Source organism: Apaloderma vittatum, unplaced genomic scaffold (assembly GCF_000703405.1).
Source record: "Apaloderma vittatum isolate BGI_N311 unplaced genomic scaffold, ASM70340v1 scaffold7933, whole genome shotgun sequence".
Classification (NCBI taxonomy): domain Eukaryota; kingdom Metazoa; phylum Chordata; class Aves; order Trogoniformes; family Trogonidae; genus Apaloderma; species Apaloderma vittatum.
In genome coordinates this window covers 15,706-30,067 of record NW_009708596.1, presented here as the reverse complement: position 1 = coordinate 30,067, position 14,362 = coordinate 15,706, and the positions used below count along the sequence as shown (strand labels likewise).

At 42.9% G+C, this 14,362-nt stretch overlaps 1 protein-coding gene across 1 annotated transcript in view; it reads right to left on the bottom strand.

Moving 5' to 3' along the window:
* The window catches only part of MAB21L3 (mab-21-like 3 (C. elegans)), a 13,957-nt gene extending 12,653 nt beyond the window's left edge, over positions 1–1,304 (bottom strand). Inside the window, exon 1 of the mRNA XM_009866615.1 lies at positions 1,257–1,304. Coding sequence (XP_009864917.1) covers positions 1,257–1,304 — 48 coding nt within the window. The remainder of the gene's footprint in view (positions 1–1,256) is intronic.
* Positions 1,305–14,362: the final 13,058 nt, after the last annotated feature.

The window sequence follows — 14,362 nt, the reverse complement described above, 5'->3', positions numbered from 1 at the left end:
ATTACATGGATAAATTTGCTATCCCAGCATCACAGAATGTTAGGGGTTGGAATGGACCTCTGGAGATCAACCAGTCCGATCCCCCGTCAGAGCAGGATCACCTGGAGCAGGTTGCACAGGATGGCGTCCAGACAGGTTTTGAATGTCTCCAGAGATGAAGACTCCACCACCTCTCTATGTAGCCTGATGCAGTGCTCTGCCACCCTCCAAGTACAGAAGTTTCTCCTCACGTTTAGGTGGAACTTCCTATGTTCAAAAATCTGTGCCCATTACCTCTTGTCCTGTCACTGGTCATCACTGAAAGTTTATAAACATATTACTTATTCATCCAGAATTACCTACGCAGAGCGCACAGCACTGCATTGCTGAAAATGAAAGTTCTAGCAGAAATACACCTACTGTTGCCAAAGCATTTCCAGAGAGAAAACAAACCTCTCCTATCAGCCCCTTCTCAATACTAGAATATTTCATCCTTTACAGAAAAGAAAGCCTTATATTTTTCTATCTTGAAATTACCTTTCACTTCAGTGTCTTGCATTTTGTTGGGGAAAGCAAACTATGAAATAGGATCTAGCTAAGTACTGTGATGAAACATGTCAGCTCTTAAAAATGTTAGTGCTCAGTTAGAGTTACTTTTATTAACCAGTATTGTTTCATTGATGACTTTATTCTGTTTTACTTCATTTCATAATGGGGAAAAAAATTGAGAGCTGGAACATCTCATAAAATAGAAAATGTGGTTCCAGCCTGCATGTGCTAATGAGATGTTATTTTAATCATGGCATACAGAGAAGTATCCTTAGCTGAGGTGACAGACTGATGGGTGAATTCTAACAGTATCTGTCTCTCTCTCTAGTTCCTACACACATCTTTCTTAGAGGCAACTCTGGTGTGATTTCAGTCTCATTTCTGTCAAGCAAAGACAACTGGACAGGGAAGGAGGCAAGGACCTTTCCTCAAATTAAATGTTGGCAATTACAGCTAGTCTCACATCTGGAAATCCAGACCAGATGCAAAAATTTGGGATGTGTCAAGAAGACAAGCACCTTGAAAAATTAGGCTACCAGCTGAGATATCCAACAACATTCTGCAACAGAAACCTAGAAATCTCACTAGAAATACAGTTCTAATGGAACTTCACCCAATCTTATCTCAGAAACAAAGACAGCAGGCAAGCAACTAACTGTCAAGTTTGGCACCCTTCAGAATCAACACCTAGTGTGGGAGACAGAAAATCTGGACAGATAAAGCCTTACCTTGCTCTGGATGTAGATCTCTACATCTTCATCTGTGAATGGTTTCATGGCAAGATGGTCTTTGCTGCTCTTTAAAGTGTGAATTCACTCTTCACTCGTTCACTTGCCTCTGGAAGTAGAAGGACACTCAGAGTGAGCTGCTCAGAGCCTTCTTGCTTTGCTTCAGCTCAGGTCACCTAATTCCTCTGAGGATGAAGAAGAGGAGAGAGAAGCAAGGAAGTATGCCTATTTTTTATTTTTTTCCTGGTCTGAGTTACAATAGTGACATGCAGCAGCTCTGGGAAACTAGCTAAGTTCAGTCATTATTATTCATCTCATTGCTTTTAAATGGCAGGTCTTGCATGCAGGCACACACAAAAGTATCCCAGCCAGTGCTCTGTCTCAGTGCAGATCTGGAAGTGCCTTTCAGATCGCACTGCAGATTCAGTACGCTCGTGCACAGCATTATTATTCTGTGTGCCACAAGTACCTCTCTGCCTCACTAGCCCTTCACTAAACCATTTCTTAAACACTCAGAGCTAACCCTCATTGACTTCAATCCACCCACTTTCTGTCTGAAACTGCATGGGTATTTGTACACTCAGATCATTTATTTAAGTTGCAGTCTACAGCCTCTGCTCCCCTCTCCTTATATCTCTTCTCTCTCTCTGGCTGTATTGACAGTAAATATCCCACAGCCTGTCCCCTCCTGTAGTTTGCTTTCCTTTCTTTACAGTAAACAGACAGAGAGCTGTCTGTTGTTTACTGCCAGCAGCTCAGCTAACAACCCCATATGGATAATTCAGAGGGAAAAACAATTGACCAGCCCTCATTGATCCAGCGAGGGTTGGTGGCTTTTAGAAAAAAAGGGTACAGCAGCACATGGAAGGGAGTGACAGTATAAAGATGAGATCTCATGCTGCTAAGTGTGCCTTATTTAAGGAAGGCACTTTCCACTTTGGAGTAAAATCATTATTTCCCCCTGGAAACTGAACTTTGACATCCCTTGACTGATTTATTACCTCTAGAGCAGCTGATAAAAGGCAGGACTTGGGTAGGCGCTGGGTGCTACCTCAGCAGGCACTGTTGTTGCCAGTTATCCTTCATCTTTATTAACAGTTAAATACTAAGTACATTAATGGAGTACCCATCCAGGACATCTGACTCCCCAGAATCTACAAATCAAACCTTTCTCTGTGTCTCCCAAGCACATGCCTTCATCTTTTGGCTGGGGGACTTGAGGACTCCTTCACAAAGACAAGTGAGTGTTTACTTCCTCTACCAGCTTCCACGGGAGCTGGGCACCAGAAAAGATGAGACCCCAATTTTTAGGGATCCATACCTCTTTACTTGTTTACTTCAAGACTTGCTGGCTATATTTCACCTGAAGGGCTTAGTGGTGTATGCAGGCTCTGCTAGCAAAGCCAGACAAAAGGCAGGTTCTGAAAGAGAGTGAGTGGAACAATAGGTTAGGAAGGACAGGTAGGGGCAGGTTTTACGGGATTAAGTCCAAGGAGCGTGTGCAAGGGAGGAGAACAAGCCTTTCAAATGTAAGGATGTGCTGCTTCATAATTTCTGTGGATTTCAATGACTCCAAAGAAGGAAAGAATGGAGAAGGCCAGCAGATCAAAAGAGGTGATTCTGCTCCTCTACTCTGTTCTGGTGAGACCTCACCTGGAGTACTGTGTCCAGCTCTGAAGCCCCCAACAGAAGAAGGACATGATTCTATGGACCTGTTGGAGCAGGTCCAGGAAAGTGCCACAAAGATCGTCAGAGTGCTGGAGCACCTCTCCTGTGAGAGCAGGCTGAGAGAGTTGGGGATGTTCAGCCTGGAGAAGAGAAGGCTCTGGGGAGACCTTATAGTGTCCTTCCAGTACCTGAAGACGGACACAACCATTTTAGTAAGGCTTGTTGCAACAAGACACGGGGCAACAGTTTTACTGAAAGAGGGTAGATTTAGACTGGATATAAGGAAGAAATTTTTTTTACAATGAGGATGGTGAAAATCTGGAACAGGTTTCCCACAGAGGTGGTGGAGGCGCCATCCCTGGAGACATTCAAGGTCAGGCTTCATGCAGCTCTGAGCAACCTGATCTAGTTAAAGATGTCCCTGCTCAGCCCAGGGGGTTGGACTAGGTGACATTTAACAGTCTCTCCCAACCCAACGCATTGTATGATTCTAAGAACAGTTACAAGAACTGGGTGAAGGGGATGATTGTAGTGGGACAACTTGCACCAAGTGCCTGTGGATTTTCTTATGTTACTTATAGGATGACAACAGTACTATCTGACTGATAAAAAATAATGCAACCGATAAAAGGCCCTTACACTACCAGCAAAACACAGCACAGGTTAGAGTGGTAACAGGCCTTTCTGTAAAGCGAATAGTAGCATGGTGGTTTGGGAGACAGCAGCCAATCTTCACTTCACTGTGGAAAATACATATCATAAGGACTCTTGTTTGTTACGCGAGGACCAGATAGCAAAGAACACAGGAAAAAAGTGAGGCAGATGGCCAGGTATGGGGAGGGCACATTACTATGGAAAAAATCTGTATCAGAAGGGAAAAATACTGAGAAAGGGTAGTGCAGAGGGAGAAGCATCTGCAGAGATAAAAGAGGACATAGACTCAAAGTGGGAAGAATCCAGTCTCCTCCAGTGAGGAGGATGAACAACACCAGCTGGTGTTGTTGCGGGGAAAACTTCATCCAACTTCACCCAATAGTCATGTTTTTGCAGCTCACCCCATTCAAAGCTCAGGATTTCTAGATTGCCTTTTTTTTTTTTTTGCTCATATAGGAAAGTAAGATTACATGGACTGAATGGGTGGGAAAAACTCACAACTGCTTCATGGAGATAAAAAGCATCTTGCTGAAACCAGGCAGTGGCGTGAAGATGGAAACAGAAAAGGCAGCTTCAATGCTAGTTAGCTCACAGTCCATCAGGTATCGTGGATCTGAGCCCTGTGCAGAACTTTTGAGCTTTGTTAATTTAACAAATCAAATTCCCCAAGTATACTTGTTTCTAAGGAGATTTCCATCCACACTGAGAATGGTTACCTTTCTGACACCTGCGTATCACCTTCTTTTCTCTTGATTTTTTACAGAGGCTTAAGCCCCCATTGGGGTCTGGGCGTATTTCTGAGAGGGAGGATCACCCTCAGACAGTTCTTGCTGAGAGCAAGACACCTCTTTGATGTCCCTTGGGAAGTTATCAGCATCACTTACATAGCTAGCTGATCACAGACAGTCTGCCAAATTCACTTTGATGAGCACCCATTGATCTATCCAGCTGTCCTCAAGCATTTTCAAGCCATGCTTCAATACCCTAGTCTTCTCAAGTCATAGTTCCCTGGTGCTGATCTGAAATTATTCAGATATATTTGGTTTATTTCAGTGCCCACCTCATAGCACCTTGCAATGGAGCTCAGTTTGTGATTAATTTCCTTTCTACCCACATCTTCATGTGCTTCTCAGTATTCTTTCCAAGAGGGTTTAGGGATTTCCTAGTATCTGCAAAAATACTGAATCTGATACATCATCTTCATTCATCCCTTTGGCAATATCCAGAACTGAGTATGGTTGTGGATCTGTGAAATCCACATAAATGTATTCTGTGAATACATACCTTGAATGGTGTTAGATTGGCTCTTCTGTCTTCTGAAGCTGCAGATTACTGATGCTTTCCACGCTTGCCTGGCTTTCCTTTCTTCACTCTTCAGTTCCATAGATATGAAAAAATATATTTCAAACCTACGATCAAAAATAATCTGAATTGTGAACAGTACAACAACAACAAAAATACCAACAGCATGTAAATGAGAGCAGTAACATTAACTGTATGGAGAAGTCGAATATTGTGGCTTTTTCTGTTTGGCAACTATTTAGAAAAACTACTCATACGGAACGGTAAGCACGTATTAAAAAGCCTCTACTAAATCACACAAATGAGTCAGCCCAATGTACCACTTGTGACTCACAGATGATCTGCAGTGGCAACAAATATGCCCCGTTGAAGATGCTGCCTTACAGATGAAATACAACCCTTAATTTGCAGTTGCTAATGATGACCCATCACTTCTTGCTCTAATTACCAGAGGCATTAAGTCTGTTGCATTAGCTGAAGCATGTACTTGGGTCAAGAGAGACTACCAAAACAAATCATCCCAGCAGATTTAATAAATTCTGACAGTTCTCTTGCCTTCTTAAACTGTTGCCCCATTTCTCCCCATTAGAGGATTAAGTGACTGTACAAAATGAGTAATTGTAGCTTGAATCCCTATAACATTCATGCTGTAACAGTCTTTAGCAGTGATGGTTCAGTGGTGTTCAGTCAGAGGCTACTGGCATAACATAATCAGGCTTTTTCAGGGCACAAGTTCTGTGAATTTACTTGGGTATTTTTACTTTGTCTTTTAACAAGGTGGAGGGGATGCTTCAATGACAAAAGCCTGGGATGGACTATAGGGAAAAGAAAGCGCTGTAAATTCACTGTGACAGCATCAGAATCACATATGGATGCCAAATTGAAATGCTTCTCCACTCATTCCCACCCCTCACCGATCAATACTTGGCAGGCGCAAACATGCTCCAAATGCCTATGCTGCTTGTTCTCACTGCCGCACGTTCTCACATTAGCCTTGGGCCTGCACTTCCTATCAAGCAAGTTAAAGGTTTATATCCTTTCCAAACTAAGCATAGCATTGGATCAAGTCCAGTGGTTTATCAAGCCTGATACACTTTTTTTTTTTTCCCCCCATTAGTGGCCTGACCGGATGTATCAGAAAAAAGCAGATAGCTATTGCTAGAAACAAGTTCTCCCAACGTGCAAAGAGTTTCAAAACCCAAAATTATTTACAACCTGAATCTTTTCAGGTTGCATCATACCATTTCCAAAGGAAGCAATCACTCTAGGATCACTAGCTGAAGATGCAGGAAATTCTGAAAAATACTCAGATCATGATGCTGTTATTCACCACTGACCAGTCCCAGCTAGTAAAATCCACAAGAATCCAGTCAGTTTTGCAGCTGTTGTTAAGAAGCAAGCCATCGGGCAGCGAGCATTAAATCATGTAGCAGGGCTTCTTGTATTGCCAAGATCACTGGCATCTCAGCATGGTGAGCTGGTCAGAGGGTCTGGAAATTTCCAAGATCATAATGGTCAGCTCAGAGGGTGAGGAGGAGGGGGGTAGGAAGCTGCATCAGCTCTGAGGCTCCCAGGAAAGCTGACTGAGATGCTGGGCTGGAAGACTGGCATTTTGAGTTCTAAATCCATGTATTGTCCTCTGGAAGTTCACTGACAGTACAAGTTCAGTGCATCATGATTTAAACACACAATATTCCACTACATCATTTGCAAGTATCTGCAAAGGATATTTTGCCTCTATCACTATGTTTGATCCAACACTAAACTACAACTACTGATCTGGTGTTTCAATCGAGATGTCTCACCATCTTGAAAAACTACCTGTGGCCAACATTCACAAAAACAGAAGCCTTCCAGCACTTTTATTTATATGCCTCGGTAAACGGCCTGAATGTCAAAACGGAAACACTCAGTCCCAAGAAGCTCTCACTGATTTAAATACGCAGTTACAACAGCATCTGGAGAAAACATGATGTTTGGCAGAGCACAGTGCAACTGGAAAAACATTTAGCGCTGGAAGTCTGAGCAGGTGAGAAAAAAGCTGTCTTATATTTGATCTCAGCAGAGGTTTGCTCAGCTCTTGGTAGACCAATTATTTTCAGCTGTGAAGAAAAGGACTTTACATCTGGAGGCACAATAACTGTGGGACAGACAGACCACAGCCAAGATTTACAAAAGCTAATAAAAGAAACATGCCTGCAAAGATGTTCTGTCTATATGAGGGGGCTGAATCAGACTGGACCACAGCAGCTCCAGGAGCTGGTATTTTTCCTGTGGCTGCTGTCCAGAGCACAAACAACATTAGCTTGTATTACTGTTACACTTTGCTGTTGTGTCCAAATCGATCCGATTCAGAACTTATTGCCTGAGTCTATGGTAGTTTGAAGAAAATTGAATAAATCACCAGTGCCAAGTGAGAATAGTCACTCGAAGACAAACACACTTGGGAGAGAGAAGACTCAGATGGACATCCCTGTTTATGTGCTTCTTCCAGTGATTGACTAGTAAAAAACGTGGAAGTGTTCACTGGAGTCAGAACTAGAAACTAGGTCTCATATCTCACAGGTCAATGACAGCTAGGTACTGGTAAGATCAATTGCTTTCTTCTGATGAAAATATAATTATTGCAGAACAAGTCAGTTTCAGCAAGTAGCTGAGAAGGGTTTCCAGGCCTGAAAAGCCTGGTCCTTGGTAGTTACTTGTGAATGCTGGGAGATATGTCCGTATGGGAGGGTAGCAAGATTAAGAAAACCCAACAAACCAAAACAGAGTGAAGATGGCTGGACAACCACATTAAAGCAGCTGTGGTTCTGCATGACCTTCCTTAGCAGTACGGCCAATCTACTAGAAAAGCAGTATGATGGAACTTATCAGCTTGTGTCATCTCACATGCACAGGTAATGGGTATCAAACTTACAACTGACAGGCGATCCCTAGGATATGTCAGCTTGGGTGCTGTGTCTTGTTCCGAGGCTAACATGGCATTGAGGAGAGGATGGAAAGGAGAACTTGAAGAAGCAATCAGGATAAAGGAAGATTTTGGCACTGTACCTGTAGAAGTGTCTCAAGAAAAGCACTGGGAAAGGGCCAGACAGCTGCATGCTTTGGGCGGGAAGAAAGGAGGGGAGGAGAGAATCATTGAAACTCCACAGAGCCAGGCGGGAACAATTACTGTACAGAAAAGAATGAGAGCACCAGCAGAAGTGAGAAAAGAGATGCTATTTGTTAGAAGTATGATATATATGCCACAAAGAAGATCAAGAGATTCAGCAGACAAAAATCTCAGCAGAGAATCAGCCTTGTCTGAGAGAGAATCGCAACAGAGGCTTCAGTCAAGTTTTTTCAGAGAATTTCTAGACGGATCAGATCACAACCTGCATTGCTGCACACTCCAGCTTCAGTCACTGGAAAATGAGCTAACAGCCTCCAGTCCAAGCTGTGTCTGGCAAACACTCATGCTACTCTTTTAGTCGGCAGCTTCTAAAAACTTGTCATCGGGCAGCAGGAGAAAGAAGGAGGAATGCAATTGTGTTCTTTTGAGCAAACACTTCCTCCTCTATCTTAGACCGTAGAACTATAAAGCTTCAAGCTAATCCCCGTAATCAGCTGCCCGGCCCTTCCCACTTTATTGGCTGTTTTGTGCAGTCAAAGCCAAATTGCCAAAGGGAGAGGGTCAATTGTTTGCACTGCATCTGCTTCAGGCAGCTAAAAGACACAGGGTAGATAATTAGGGCTAGAACTAGTTAAATGCAGATTCCGGGCACTGAAAGCAGGAGTCGGGGAGGAGAAACAGTCCTGGAATAAAAGCATGGAATAATCAGAACAAGCTCTTGGCCAGGCTAGCACATGAAGGAGCACATCATCCCTTTGCTCCTTGGGCTTTTGTGTTGGGCAGCAGATGCGTACGTGTGTGTGTGTGTGTGTGTGTGTATTTTGGAGGGGAAACAAGGCAAATAAAGCTACCAGATATCTGACAGGAGAGGGCAGGACTGATTTTTCACTATATTGAGTTTGAGTGAGAAGGGAAGAGAAGCAGAACAGCACTTACAAGAGCAGAGGGTCATTCAGCCCAGTTCCTGCTATCAGGGACAACAAAGACCTCATCTGAGTGAACTTCTACTCCATTCACCGCTCTCTAACAAATCAAACATCAGCAGAGAAAAAGACCAAATGGCCACAGCTGTTAATTCAAAATTTTAGAGAAGATGATGGAACATCAGTTCAAACAACCCAATATCCCTAACAAAAGGCCACTGTGCAAGCACTTCCTTCTACCCTTGCCTATACTGTTTCTGAAAGCCACATCATCCCAAAAGCTCACTCTCCCTGTATGCGATGCAAGGATCAAAGCATTAAAAAAAACGTATTTCCTAAAAATTTTCAGTTTCTCTATGACATCTTCATGCCAACTTTAACTGAGAGGCACCCTGCCCAGCATCATCATTATAAAGACCAATTGAACATAACCCATGATGTGGCAAACTCGTACTGGCTCCACCTTCTAGATGGGAGTGGGGACAAAGAGTTCAAGAAAGAAACAAATTTTAGTGAGAAAAAGTGGCTTACCCAGAGCCAGTGCCAATTTTAGCTGTAGTACTCAAAGGTTCTGTCCTCATCACTGCACTGGTACCGTATGCACTGACAGGGCTTGCAGAGGCTTGAGAGGATTTTTCTCCACTTCCTTTAACAAGGTGTTAATCAAACATTTCAAAGTGAATATCAAACAAAGCAGAAAGAGAGCATGACCCAAACAAAATAGGGCCTGTGAGAGCACTATTTAAGAACCAATATACAGCAGGGTATTTGGTACCCACTGCAAATGTATCCGTGGGTCAGGCCACGCAACGCAGCTGGTGCAGTGCATCTTGATGCAGGTTCAGTATCAGAGGAAAAGAAATACAGTATGTGAAGTACAAGTGGGCACTTACACTATTACAGAAAAACTTGTGTGACTGCAGAGTAGGAAACCAACAACATGAAAAAAAAAACCAAATCAACAAAAAACCAGCATTGCAAGCTCAAGCTAGCAGGGCAGATCTTCAAATAAGGGCAGTACAGGCATGCTGATGGTGCCCCACTGCCTTTCTGTCACACAAGGGAGCTCTGTGCTGACCTGCATTTGGCTCTTTGATGTAACTCTCAACAGGATACTTCCGCTAACTGTTCCGAATTTTACGTGAGCCTAGAGTTTGGAAGACAGCACCTCATATTTGGGGAAGAAATGCAATCTGTCCATCAACTGCTAGGACATGCACAGAGGTGGTCTCTACTCTTAGGTGCATCTGCTATCCAAAATGAGACAGAGGATTTCTACCAAACACAAGCGCTACTAGTAGCTCTGGAAGGTGAGAAAGCCTCGAGAGGTTCTTGGAAGAGGCAGCGCCTGATCAGAAGAGGAATCACCCTACACTGAACAAGTTCCTTTATCAGCAGTTTTTATTTGCACAAAGTGCCTGCGTGCTGCTTGTGCTTGTTTTTCTGCTTATGTTAAACACGGCCAGCAGACAGCTCCACCAAGATGCTAGCAAAGACAGCACCTTGTCCTGGCATGGCTGGTAAGCAGAGTAGCTGGAAGACAAGTTAGGGATCAGGAGTCTCAAACCACAAGATGAAGCATCTGCAAGCTAACATCAATCCTAAAAAAATTATAAATAATAATAATTAAAAAAAATATTAGAGCACTCCAGCTTTGGGAGCTGGTCCACAGCTCAAACCACAGCTAAATCAAAATAAAGCTGAACTACATTTTAAATTGTTTATGAACTTGCAAACTTCCAAGTAATTCCATCTGCATGGATCAGTCAGCCTTCCCTCCAATGAGCCCTCGTGATATTCCCCATTGTAGTTTTGCCAAGCTACTGGATGGATTATACAAAATACAGAGAAAGGAACAAAACTGCTTGCTTTTAGCTGCAGAACAGATTGCAGGATGGTCATATCCTAGCTACCTTTCAGCAGCTGAAGTGTGGAAGGGAAAGTGAGATCAAAAGGAATGCTACAATTTTTTCTGGTCCAAAAAGGAGGTAAAGCTAATCAGTTGCATCTTTGTCATTTTAACTAGAACAAGAGGCAGCAAGGATAAGTCACCCAAGAACCACTTTTCCAAGTATGATGTTTTATTACCTGCTTTTACCAAATTTGATTGACAAGTTGAGGTTGTTCCTCTTCTCTGCAGCAAGGACTGTTCATTGAAGGTGCTCTTAAATAAATAGATCAGGATTAGAGATGTTTATTCACCAAGACAGAATTTCACCGCAAGTATTTTGTCTTATCTCTGTAAAACCAACAAGTCAAATTCCCTCTATAGGCAACGCTTACTACTGCCATCCCGGCATCAGTATTGGCTGGTTTTGGCAAGGAACAAAAACATTTCTCAAAATGTCCCTGCTTTCAGGAAATGGCACTTCAGATCCACACCTCTCGTTTGATGACTTCCAGAAGCACCTTCCTTTTGTCAGTGTGAAAAATTACTGAGAGCAGAAGCATCACAACAAGGCAACAATTAAGGCTACACTGAGCAAAAATAAAATAAAAAATAATAATCTCACAGCCACGTGAACCACAGTCCTTCCCATATGTAATTTGTGGGCCCTTCACCCATTTTTGGTGTCTCACCCTGTGCTTTCCTTGTCTTGGCTCAACAACAACGCAGTTGGTCAAATGGGTTCGTTACAGCAAGATACAGCCAGCTCCCAGTGCTTTAGCATCTGCTCAGTGGAATAGGTGGAGAATTATTTATCTCTTTCTTTCTTTAAGCATACAGAGATATGAAAGCTCTGGTACCCAGCAGTTTAAAATAGAGCACTGATCCCTACTTCCCACAGTCACTTTTTTTCAGATTCAGACAATATTTTTTTTATCGCTTGGCAAGGGACAGGAAATTTATCACCTCATTTCCAGGTAATGAAAACAAGTGTCCAAATTCTGCCATTCGCTGCCAAGATTTTTGGGGGGACAGAAGCCCTGAGGACAGGGACTGTTTTTTTTGGTGCGTTTGCACAGCACTTTAAAGAAGGGGTGCGAAGTGTCAACCAGCATTCGTGGGAACTCCCCCAGTACAAATGTAAGTAACACCATCACGGACATTTTGCTATTCTAAACCCCCCAAAGTGTTTCCAGTCTTTCAACATCAATCAGCACAACTGAAGCCAGTAGTAAATTGATTCTCACATTCCACTGGTGCCGGGTTTTGTTAGAAATGATTTGTGATAGATATGGTGGAATATATTGATTAGTACTGACAGCCCCAGTTTCCCAGGCGCTTTGTAGCACTGCCATTCCAAAATGACCTGCTTTCCACCTTGTCAATTTTCTTCTGCAGAGTCCGTTATAAATATCTATTCTATTATGAGAGCTTCAGCCCCCTCCAGAAAACAAAACAAAAGGGTCAGGCAAGTAAAAAAAAATAATAATCAGTACAATAAAATAGGTTTGCAGTGTTGCAAAAGAGCTTGTTTTTATTGAGAGAGATTTGTGTCGGGAAAGAAAAGGCCCCAAATAAGTTACAAAGACATTATATGAACTCTATGAGTCAGAGGCAGTATCAGAGCTGTTACAAATGATCTAACAGTTGGCTTACTAATGTAAGTTAGCCTCTACAGAAATCGCAAAAGAAAAAACCCCACATATTTCAAACGACCAGAATCATTCAGAAATTGAGAATGTAAAGACCACTGATACTAACTTTTGTCTAAACTCACCCAGGCTTACCACCATCACCCTCTCTTAGAAGACAGATATCACTGGAAAATATGTAGTATTACAGAATTATTTTTAAGACTGATTTACATTATATAAATTAAGAACCTGATATTTACCTTTTGTACCTCCAGTGAAGTACAGTACATACAGGTAAGGCAGTATGCGTAGGACATACATTAAGAAAACAGAATAGATAAGTGCAATTATTTAAAATATTTCAGCATTTGTTATGGCCCCTCTCACATATGGCAAATAACATCTTAAAAAGACAGAATCAACAGCTGTTCACAGAACATATACCACCATAAAAGGTCTGTTGTGGAGAAGCTTATGCTGTCTTCAGTTGTGACTTCTCAGATCAAGTATTCTAAAAAACAGACTTTTCAGCAGTACAACTCTTGAGTTAACAACAGCACAGTAATACACTTAAAGAAGTCCTCAGTTTAACATGGGATGGCTCGTAACACTCAGTATTCAAGTAATCCAAATTAAATATTTAAAAATACACACCAACTATATACAACTTGACATTTGTTTGAAGCAGATAATCTATTTCACCCTGTTCCCACTTTCCTACTACCCAACTCTCAACTGACAAGGACTTTTGATTGTTAATTTTGGTTGTTAATTTTGATTGTTAAATTAAACTGGCATGAGGAAACAATACAAAGTCTACAGGATATAGAGACTGTACAAAGATTTGTCTTCATCATGATGAAGGGCTGAGCAGAAAGAGAGTAGTTTACCCCTTTGGCTGCTCCTCTGGTCAAGCGCTGATCTACGTTCTGTCTTCTGATATCAGCAGGGATGCAAATGTAACCAGGCACAGAACTTGGCTATAAATGTCTGATTGTGTCCTCAAGGAGTTTCATTTACTTGACCTAAGACAACAGTAACACAGAAAGGGAACGCAGTACCAGCTACCACTCAACAACTGTCAGCCCAATCTGTAAGGACTCGACTTGCCAGAAAACCTTGTACAGTGATGTACTGAGCACAACTGTCGGGGTTTTTGTAGCGAGGGGGCTGCAGGGTGTCTCGTGTGGGAAGAGGCCAGGGGTTGCTCTGTGCTGGGCTCCGCCAGCCCAGCAACAGGGAGCACAGAAATCACAGGATGGCTCAGGTTTGAAGGGACCTCAGGAGGTCAACCTCCTGCTCGAGCTGAGCCACCTACTAAAGCAAGCTGCCCAGGACTACGTCCAGATGGCTTTGGAGTATCTCCACATATGGAGACTCCATAACCTCTCTCAGCAACCTGTCCCAGCACTCAGTTACCCTCACAGCAAAAAAGCACTTCTCTATGTTCCGATGGATCCTCCTGTGCTTCAGTCAATGCCCATCGCCTCCTCGGCACAGTGGGCACTGACCTGGTGCACTCCACCACTGTCAGAGGAGTTTCTGGCAGTTCTGCAAAAATCATTTTTAAGGAAGGGCAGTAAATGCCAAGAAAATGAGATTACAGTGCTACAGCAGCAGGAGGAAAAAAAGATAAGACCACGCCAGCAGAAAGGAGAGACAGCTGAGCAGGAGAAATGCCAAAGGAAAATCATAGCCTGAGCAGAGGCTGAGAGTAGACTCAGAAAGAGCTACAACTCTAAAAGGCTGCGGCTGGCGAAGAAACCCACAGGGAAGCAGCTGAGAAGGAACCAAGGAGTGGTGAAAGAACAGCAAAAGCACAACAGACTGATCCCAATGTCCCACATTGCCTGTTGCCTTGCTGGGGGCACTGAGCGGAATACCCAGCCAGGGGACTGGAAACCACCATGGGGTGGAGGATGGTA